Raw genomic sequence first — 10692 nt, 5'->3', positions numbered from 1 at the left:
CTTTGTCAGCACCTCCCCTCATTCTTTCCCTCAACTGCACACCATCTGTCAACAGCCGATTACGTTGCTTGGTTTCTAAAGTTGTCCCTTGGTTACTTCCTTGGCGACAGCAGCAACCCCTGATGAGGTCAGAAGTATCAAGTTCAGCTAAAGAGGCGGAGGCCTGGGAGCCAGCAGGGTGAAAATGGATCACATCTCTGACCTCAGCGCTGCTGCAATTTCCATGGAGGCAGGCCTTTGTTTCAGCCAAACGAAAAACCAAACCCACTGCCATGGAATTCTGACTCATAGCGACCCCATAGGGTTTCCAAGGCTGTAAATCTCTAGCGAAGCAGACTGCCACACCTTTCTCCCGCAGAGCCGCTGGTGTTTTCAGACCTTTCTGTTAGCAGTCGATCGCTTTAACCACTGTGCCACCAGCACACTGGCATATAGAAAGATGCTCTCTGAACTGAAAAGTGGGGTAATAACACTATTCCAGACTCCAGACAGAGCCCTGGTGGTGCAGTGGTTCAGAGCTCAGCTGCTAACCAAAAGATCGGCAGTTTGAATCCACCAGCCACTCCTTGGAAACTCTATGGGGCAGTTCTACTCTGTCCTACAGGGTTGCTGTAAGTCGGAACCCACTCGACAGCCAATGGGTTTGTTTGTTTGTTTTCTGGTAGACTCCAGACATCAGATGTACCCCATACACCCTGAAAGAAGATTAAAATCACAGACTGATATTATTTGGTATGTTGAATACCAAAACGTAAAGTTAATTCAAATGAAAATATTTTTAATTGGCTCCCATTTGGAATTTAAATGTCTAAATGCACTAAATAGGCTTTCCTTCCATAATCTCAACTCCACAGAAATAATTTCTAGTATAGCTGATAGGTAAAAAAATTATGGTTACTTTTTCACCAGTAACTTCATCACTGAAGTTTCCCAAAGTATGATTTGATGATTCAAAGTATAGTTTATAATTGCAAAAGTCCTGGTTATTTTATGATCTAATTTTGGAAGCAAGTTCTTTTGCATGTCTCCAAACAAGAAAAAGAAAGATATTTTAGTTTCAGGTTATTTATATTATCCCCTCATTTCAGTCCAGTTTTGCTTTACTGGCAAGAACTTGCAGTATTATTGTTGTTAAATCACTCTTACTTTATTATTACAAGGGATCTCACAAATCATTTGTTTTATGTTTAAAAATTCTTTATAGAACCATATACTTCCTTCATATCCAACAAAGCAATATTACATAGATAATGGTGATTATGCAGTTCACAGAGAAACAGACTTGAATATGAGCTGGAATGAGTTGATGTGAGGAGCACTTACATGTGGTTGTAGATTTGTCGACTAAAAAGAACGGTTATGACATATTTGAATAGGTTAACAATAAGTTGTTTTCTCTCCCTACCTTTAAGTTTTGAAAAGTTGTATGTGTGTGTCTGTGGCAGAAAGACAGAGAGAGAGAGAGAGAGAGAAAGAGAAAATGAGATAGATACATATTAAAATTTATTGTTGTTTGAAATAGTTTAGACACAGTCCTGCCTGGCAAGTAGAGACGCTCCAAGCATGTGAAATTATTTTTCAGTCTGTAAATTCCGATTGACAGCTGTCTGCTTTGGGCTCCAGGCGTTTACTTTTAGGCCTCAGAGCTTTGGAAAATGAAAAGTATGCCTTTTTTCTGTGAGCGGGTTTCCTTATGGTTGGTTATTTTGATTTAGGAAAATTCTCAGCCTAGGACTAAAAAAAAAAAAAAGAGGCGTAGCCTAATTTCTTGAGTTCGTTAACACACCCCAGGAAACTCTCGCCAACCCACCCACCGAATCTTATAAATGACTCAATCTGTTTGGCATAGCTTTGGGGATAATCATTGGCTTCTTGCCCTTGTGACCTAAGACTAAGCAAACAGTACATTACCTGGGAATGAACATACGCTAACATATCAGGATGCACCAGCACCACCCAGTGGCCTTGAACTAATTCAACAACTCCTTGAAAAAGAACAGATCTAGAAGTGAGGGCCTCTCTCTCAATGGAGAGTTGCACCCACATGTGTGAGAGCACGAGGGTTCAACTTCCGCAGAACTGAAACCATATGTAATTCTGAGTTGTACTTTATTGACCTTATTTCTGGAAGATTTGACTACTTATAAAAAACCCATTGCCATCGAGTCAATTCCAACTCACAGCAACCCTATAGCAATAGCTGGTAGATTCAAACTGCTGACCTTTTTGGTTAGCAGCCAAGCTCTTAACCACTGTACCACCAGGGCTCCAGACTACTTACAGGGCAAGAAAATAGAGTTTGGTGTATGTTGTGGACTTAGTTCTTTTTGGCAGATCTATAGCAATACATGTATTTGTAAGTAGTGAGTTAACAACCTTTTGCGACAGTTGATAAGGCAAAAGACACATTATCAAAAAATGAGTGACACAAGTTATCCTCTTTAGGAGTGTAGAAAAGTCTGAGGAGTCTAAGGAGAATATTGCTTCTGTATATGCTAAACCCCTTTATAGATCATATTCTTTCCTCCCAGTAGAGAATGGTATTTTTCTCTCTATACATACAGAGAAAAAAATCTCTGATAAATTTTCTATTCCTTGTAACTACTGATTATTATGCACATTATATAAAAATAATTCTTGCTATTTGGGGGAAATCTGAAAAATGATGAAAAGTAGATATTAACAGGAAGAGGAAAACATCTAAATACAATCAGTGCTACGTTACTTAGTAAGCATCTATGCTGAGCACAAACTCTGAAGCCAGACTTGCCTTGGTTTCAATCTCAACTGGGCCATTTAGTAGCTGTGTGAACTGGACAAGTGCCTTACTCTTTCTGTGCCCTGGTTTCCTCATTGGGTGTCCTGGAAACCATGCACCTCACATAAGGTTTTTGGTGTTAGGCAAAAAAAGTGATGAAAAATCCTTTCCTAATCTCGACATGGTTGGGTCCTGGAGTAGAAAGTTTGAATCTAATTTTTAATTTTGCCTATGCTAGACTAAAGATAGTACCAGAAAGTAATATAAAAGTCCGTGGTTTCAGGGCTGTAGCCTTTGTGAATATGAAGCAAAACTCCAGTAGAAATAATCTGGCGTATTGTTAAGCAACACTACTAACTTCTTAATACTTGGAAAAACTAAGTAGCTAATTTTCATTAGGCTTGAGCATGAAATGTATTTTATTTTTTCAAGGAAACAAATGTACTTTTTTTCTCCAATTTGTTGCTGTTGAGAATATACACAGCAAAACACATCAATTCAACATGTCATGGTTTGAATTATGTCCCCCCAAAAATGTGTCTATCAATTTGGCTGGGCCATGATTCCCAGAATTGTGTGGTTGCCCTCCATTTTGTGATTGTAATTTTATGTTAAAGAGGATTAGGGTGGGATTGTTACCACCACCTTTATCCAGGTCACATCCAATGTAAAGGGAGTTTCCCTGGGGTATGGCCTGCACCACCTTTTCTCTCTCAAGAGATAAAAGGGAAGCAAGCAGAGAGTGCGGGACCTCATACCATCAAGAAAGCAGTGCTGGGAGCAGGGTGTGTCCTTTGGACCGGGGTCCCTGCGCGGAGAAGCTCCTAGTCCGGAGGAACACTAAAGAGAAGAAGGCTAACAGAAAAAGCCTTCTCCTGGAGCTGACGCCCTGAATTTGGACTTTTAGCCTACTTTAACTGTGAGGAAATAAACTTCTCTTCGTTAAAACCATCCACTTGTGGTATTTCTGTTATAGCAGCACTAGATGACTAAGACACAACAGTTTCTACACGTACATATTTAGTGACATTGATTACATTCTTCGAGTTGTGCAACCATTCTCACTCTCCTTTTCTGAGTTGTTCCTCCCTCATCAACATGAACTCATTTCCCCCTAAGATTCCTACCTAATCTTTCAAGTTGCTGTTGTTGATTTGATCTCATATTGATAGTTCTTAAAAGAGCATAATGCTCAAGGCAAACCTTTTTTACTAGTTAAGCTATTGTTTGCTTTTAAGATGACTTCAGAGGGTATTTTTGGTTTAAGGTTTAAAGATTTTCTCAGGGCAATAGTTTCAGTTTCATCCATCCTCCATGGCTCCAGAAGTTGAGAGTCCATGAGATTTGAAATTCTGTTCTGCATTTTACCCCTTTTGATGATGATTCTTCTATGAACTCTTTGATCAAAATGTTCAGTAATGGTAGCAGGCCACCACCCGGTTCTTCTGGTCTCAAGGCAAAGGAGGCAGTTGTTCATGGGGGCAATTAGCCACACATTCCATATCCTCCTCCTATTCTTGACTCTCCTTCTTCCTCCATTGCTCCACGTGAATAGAGACCAATTGTTGTGCCTTAGAAGCCGCTCGCAAGCTTTTAAGATCTCAGGTACTATGCAATGAAGAAGGAGAACAGAAGTACTAAACATGTTATTAGGCCAATTAACTGGGATGTCTCATGAAATCATGACCCTAAACCTCCAAATCAAGTAACCAAATCCCAAGAGGTGTTCGGTTGTACATAAGCTGCTATTGTTTGTTTGTTGTTGTTGTAAATATATCATACAAGTTCTGCCAATTCAACTTTTCATAGGTGAATTAATGACAGCAATTACAATGATCGGCTGTGCAACCCTGGAATGTACTTTTAATCAACATGAAACTAAAACAAATTTTAATCAGCACTTGTTTCTCATACTTCTAGTCTCTTAATTTCAATATATACACATATCTATATATTTATGTTTGTCTCTCTATCTATCTACTTCAGCCACTATGTTATTTTTGTTAACTTTGGTCCTGACCATGTGATAGTGATAGCAACAGAAAGTAGGGCTGGGTCCTTACAAAACGTGTTTCTTGTTCACTTTTGCTAACTAGCCTGAAAATGCTTGATTTTGATCAGAAATCTGAAACCCACAAAGGCAACTGGAATTTCTAGACTATCTTAAACTACATAAAGAAAGCTGAAATCACTCTTAGGGGCTTAATGAGACATTTTTTTCCCACCTTCTAGGTTATAAAATAAAGCAACCCCAACGATTGTCTTGTAAGCAGGTAAGCATTGTTGACTGAGCAGATACAGAAATGGCAGAATTCTGGACCAATGTCAAAGAAAATAGGCTTATATTACAGTTAATAGTGTTAATTTTGAAGACATTAAAACTTCCGTGAAGGAGAACCCTAACAGCTGAAGTATTTAATGTAGAAATCAGTACATATTTTGGTTAAGAAACAATGAAAACACGCTAAGAAGTATTCTGAAACATTCTTTTCATTAGAAAAGTGATAACTTTTATAATTGCTTGAGGTGCTGTAATACATCTACCGATATTCCCAGCTGTTTTACTAAACTGGCTGTTTGTTCTAAAATCCAAGTGAGGCTTGGGCTTTCAGAATATGCATGCTGCTGTGTTCTACAATATTCTAAATAAGAACAATCCATCCCACTAGGAATCTTGCTACAGTTTTTGTTAAACTCAACATTATTTTCACAGAGTGTTTCATCTTTAGCTTCATCAATCTTTTTCTCAACTGGAACTACATGACAAAGGTCCATATCCTGAATGGAGTCCAATAAATCTACAACATGGGGCTGTGGAGTGATTGATTTCAGATGTTTGAGCACATACTCTTCACACTGGCCAACGGCATCCAGGAGATTATTTATTTTACCGATCAAAGCCGAACCATTATCATGAAGGTGACACCAGGAGAGCAAAGCGCTGAATGAAAACACAAACAAGAGATAAATAGAAAAAAAAAAATTAAACAATCATAGGCTTTGAGAATTTTTGACACTAAACTCTACACATTTCTCTTCCAGACAACACCAGGTAAAAAATGGGTTGATGATAAAAACATAAGTAAAAATCAGGAAATTAATGATGGTAGAATAGGATTAAAAAAAAAAAAACAAGAAATGACCTTTTAATATAAATGAAAGAATTGGATTTAATCATATAAACTGGTTATAATCCTAACCCCCCCACCATTTACCATTTTTCCTCATTTTAGATTTTTCCCTTATTATGCAAAACTATTGTTGAAGTGGGATACAGCTCAGAGAAAGAGAGGTCAGAAAAATGAGTTTCTCCCTTAAGGATATCAAACAGCTTCTAAGCTAGTGATTCTCACTCTTAGATGCACATTAGAATCACCTGAGGAGCTTCTGAAACTATCAAGGCCCGGGTCATACCTCAGACTAATTATATCAGAACCTCTGGAGGAAGGACCCAGGCATCAGTCTTTTTTTTTAAAGCTTCTCAGATAATTTCAAGTATAGCCAAGGTTGAAAACTATTGTTCTAAGCATATAGTTGCTTGCCATGAAAGACTATAGGTTAGAAGAAAAATGTTTTGAAGCAACTTCACTTTCCTGGCTTTGTCATACAGTAGACATTATTAGCTGAGCTAGTAACAATTTTTTTTAAAGAAGGTATGAATCCTTCTAGTTCTAATAGAGTTAATGTTTTTCTTTACTCTTCTAGTGTGGACACAAAGAACTTTTGTTTTTTGTCATTTTAGATTGTTCAGATAATCATGGTGTTATTGCTGTCATGTGCTGCCCAGTCGATTCTGACTCACAGTGACCCTACAGGACAGAGTAGAACTGTCCCACAGGGTTTCCTAAGTTGTAGTCTTTATGGAGCAGATCACCAGGTCTTTTCTCCCACAGAGCAGTTGGTGGGTTCGAACTGGTAGGTATTAATTTTTCAGTTAGCTGAGTGCTTAAACATTGTGCCACCAGGCTCCCTTCAGATAATCATTAAAGTCGTAAAATAATGATTATTGTGAAAATGATGTTTTAAAAATTGTATTAACTGACATAAAAAATTCAGCAATAAGCTTTTTACACTTATAAAAGGTTAACTTAACTTGATGTTACGATGAACACTTGATCATCTTCCTACTGCAGTACACTTTATAAACTCTGATTTCTGACAGTTTATTTTCCAGAATCCTAAACACAATGAATTTTTCTTGTTTTGATAACTTTTACTTTCAACCTGTTATTAGGGCCTCTTTGGAGCATTGTGTTTTTCTCTATTGAGGATAATTTAAAAGGTACAAAGCATCAAAGAGGACAAGTCTGTCAAGCTCCTGGCTCCCTGTGTCATTTGACAAAGACGTGGCTCTGATACATGCCATTGTTGCTATGGCATCTTGACAGGTATTCCATTATCAGAACTCAAGTAAATGGAACCATTTTCTCTCCATTGCCATCTCTAATTTTCATCGTGTACTTCCAGTCTCAAAGTCTGTCATATTGTGTTCTGCCACACACGCAATACTAAAAGCTCATTCACGACCTATGGATCTTTTAATTACTTTAGAAGGAGGTTGGTGGTAGTTCAGGTGGCAAAAGTATACACCTTCCTACCTTTTTTTTTTTGCCAAAAAGGACCACACCTGGCTCACATCTTAAAGTGGACTAACTGATGATGTTTTTGATTCTTTGAAGGCAATATTACTCTATGCTCTGCAGTATTCTTTTATGGATTTAACACCAGGGAAAGCACTTCCATTTAAATACTTCATTTTTCCATACTATTTTTATAAAAATTCTTCAGTACTATTGAGGTTAAAATGATGCAAAACTTAAGTTTTTAAAATTACCTTAATGTTCCTCTGAGTTGTCCATAGTTTATAATGACTTCTGCACCTTCCTTATAACCTTGATTGAAGCCCTGCTGAAGAGCAACTGCTTTGCCAGCATCTACGCCATCTCTATAGCCTTCCTAGAAATAAGGAAGAAATGAAGAATTGCAGCTGTAACTAGGACCATATGCAGGTTTTTCTAGAAAGGCATTGAACTAATCTAGGAAATTGATGAAATGGGCCTTTACTGTTACTTAACATAATGGTTCTGTAACATACGGCATAGCCATACAACCAAAGTAGCCTATGCTTCCCATAGAAGTTTACTATTGGTTAATCTTTCTTTGGAGCCCTGGTGGTGCAGTGGTTAAGCACTCAGCTGCTAATGGAAAAGTGGGCAATTGAAACCCACCACCCGCTCTGGGGGAGAAAGCTGTGGCAGTCGGCTTCTGTAAAGATTTACAGCCTTGGAAACCCTATAAGGCCCTGTCCTACAGAGTTGCTAGAAGTCAGAATTGACTCAATGGCAGTGGGTTTAGTTTTTGGTAATCTCTCTTTATCCCACTTTTGAAGTCTAGACTTACAGGGAAAATTTTAAAATACTGTTTCTTATAGTTTTTTTTTTTTTTTTTTAATCCTATGTTAGCAATAACTTCACAGAAAGGAAACATGGAGAATTTCACGTCTGGTTCCTTGGCAGCTGATTGGGTTGGTGGGTGAGGCGGCAGAACAGTAAATAGGGTTGGCGAGGGTATTGAATAATTAAGTGAAGCAGGGAAAAGAAGGGGAAGCTGGTATAGGAAAAGAAAGATGACACATCTGATGTTAGAAATTCTGCTTGATACCTACATTCCAATAAACTGCAAATTCTTTGTGGGCATCTTCCATTGGTACCACAGCACTCAATCGAGGCTCAGTACTTACTGCTTTAGCCTCAGCTTTACATAAAGTATTTCTGTAATTGACAATATTGTTGACTTGAGATAAGCAAATATTACTTTACTGAAACTTCAGCAGATTTCCAACTACAGCTTCTGGGCCAATTTAATGGTTGGCAAGATTCAGGTGGACAGGACCTCACCACTTGGTCCTCATGCTGATCTAAGCTCTGACTGCTCCACCCGGAAATTAGGTGCGTGGTATTAGGTTTAGTCTTAATGAATAGTCAGACAGATTAGAAATGAATAATTCACACCTAACAAATAAAAAACCAGCCAACTTAATATTCCCTTACCTAGACACCAGTATTTCTTATTCCAAAACCAAACCCACTGTGGTGGAGTCCATTCCAAATCATAGCGACCCTACAGGACAGAGGAGAACTGCCCCATAGGGTTTCCAATACTATAATCTTTGCGGAAGCAGACTGCCACAGCTTTCTCCCGCAGAGCGTCTGGTGGGTTTGAACTGCCGACCTTTCAGTTAGCAGCCGACACTAACAACTGCGCCACCAGGGCTCCTGTATTCCTTATTAGCTTTCCCCTATGATGCATTGACAATCCGTGGCCTTTACATTAAGTTCACCTTTTCCATAAAGTCTTGATTGACGGCACTCCTAATTTTAGGCTCCGCACCCATCCAAGCACCCATGTAAACGCTATTCATGCTCTTGACAGCAATAATTAGTACAGTCAGCGTATACGTTTCTTTCCCACTCCATTCTCTGATCCTCATCAAATTGCAATCTCTTCAAAGTCTGGTCAAAGTTTATTTTGGTCTGTCCCCAGCGTCCAACGCATCCTGTAGTTTCACACGCTTTCAAGTAACCCTTTGGGAAATCCTAGCAAGATGCGGGCGTGTTGGGTCGCAAGGGATAGGGAGGGCAGCGCCTGTCCAGGCCGGTGCCACTCTGGCTTCTACTCTCCGGACCAGTTTCTTCACCATCCTCGCCCTCTCTCCCCGCACCCTGTCACCCCAGGAAACCCCTGCGTCCTACACCCAGCTTTACTTTGACTCGTCTGTGCATGTGATTCCGCCATTCCCGCTGCACCAGGAGCGACTCGTCCGCCGTCTCATCAAACACATCCCCCTCGTCTCCAGGGCATCCGACCAAGGCAGCAGCTTGAACCCACGACATCACCGAGGCAACCACGGGTCGCTGGGCACCGGAAGCGTCGACAACTCCTTCCGGTCCGAGGGGCGGGACCAAGGCGGTGCGTTGGTGTTTGGTCTGCGCGTGCGTGGTGGCAGGGGGTGTCGGGGTGTTTTGGCTGTACCACTTGTTCGTTCGTTTCTCTTTCTCGTGTGCTGGGGCACCCTCAGTTGGCACAAACGGTGCGCGCGTGCCTGTTGTGGGCGAGGCGGATTCCTCCCTTGCGAGGCCGGTGCAACCTTGGTTTCTGCTCCGGCCATCAGTGAACATTCCCACCGTGGTCTCTGCGGTGGCCTGGGTTTTCGAAGACGCGCGTTGGTAAAACCCTTCTAGGTAGTTAAATTGGTGGGCGATTACTAGCCAGACTCCTTCTCGTTTAGAACCCCCCACAGTGCGTTCGAGTGATTTAACAGCCCGGCATTTTTAGCTGTTAGAAGCGTGGAGCAAAGGAGAATTCAATGGAAAAATTAGGTACAGGGGCCAACTTGAGGCCAATAAGAAATATAAAGAGTATATTTGTAAAACGAATACGTTTCTCACTGATTCACAGTGCCTTTCACTGGCTCCTGTTCTTCTTCATTCATGTGCCCTAAAAGTAGACTGGTGGCTCCGCGAGGTCAGGGACCTGTTTTATTTATTATCTTCAGCACCAACACTGTTCCGGCACATAGTAGGTGCTCAAATGTTTGTGAATGAATGAACACCAGTAGCATTCCGTTTTTTGCCCGTTGTGTGGGTGAAATGAGGCATGTGATAGTGATTTCTTTATCTACAAATTTCATGAACCCGCACCTGCCAGGAACTGTTCCAGGCTTTTGGGATACTTCAGTGAGCAATACAGGCAAACGTTCCCAGCCCTCGTGGACTTTTTATATTCATGTAGAATTGGCAGATGATAAACAAGCAATATGTAAGTAAGTTATATAGCGTGTTAGAAGATGATAAATAGTATGATAAAAATTAAAATCAAAGTAACGGGAGCCATGAGTGTGTGTGAGTAGGGTGGTGGTGGTGCAGGTTTCCATT

At 40.3% G+C, this 10692-nt stretch overlaps 1 protein-coding gene across 1 annotated transcript; it reads right to left on the bottom strand.

Moving 5' to 3' along the window:
- Nucleotides 1-5094: 5094 nt before the first annotated feature.
- Nucleotides 5095-9687, bottom strand: YAE1 (YAE1 maturation factor of ABCE1). The gene is made up of 3 exons (XM_004383953.2): nt 9523-9687; nt 7593-7714; nt 5095-5699 (listed from the first exon to the last, which is right to left on the bottom strand). The coding sequence occupies exons 1-3, from the start codon at nt 9649-9651 to the stop codon at nt 5270-5272; spliced, it is 681 nt and encodes a 226-aa protein (XP_004384010.1). The 5' UTR covers nt 9652-9687; the 3' UTR covers nt 5095-5269.
- Between the last annotated feature and the right edge of the window lie 1005 nt (nt 9688-10692).

This window comes from Trichechus manatus, unplaced genomic scaffold, assembly GCF_000243295.1.
Source record: "Trichechus manatus latirostris isolate Lorelei unplaced genomic scaffold, TriManLat1.0 scaffold00114, whole genome shotgun sequence".
Taxonomy (NCBI): domain Eukaryota; kingdom Metazoa; phylum Chordata; class Mammalia; order Sirenia; family Trichechidae; genus Trichechus; species Trichechus manatus.
The sequence above is the reverse complement of the archived record's forward strand: the minus strand, read 5'-3'. Positions and strand labels throughout refer to the sequence as shown.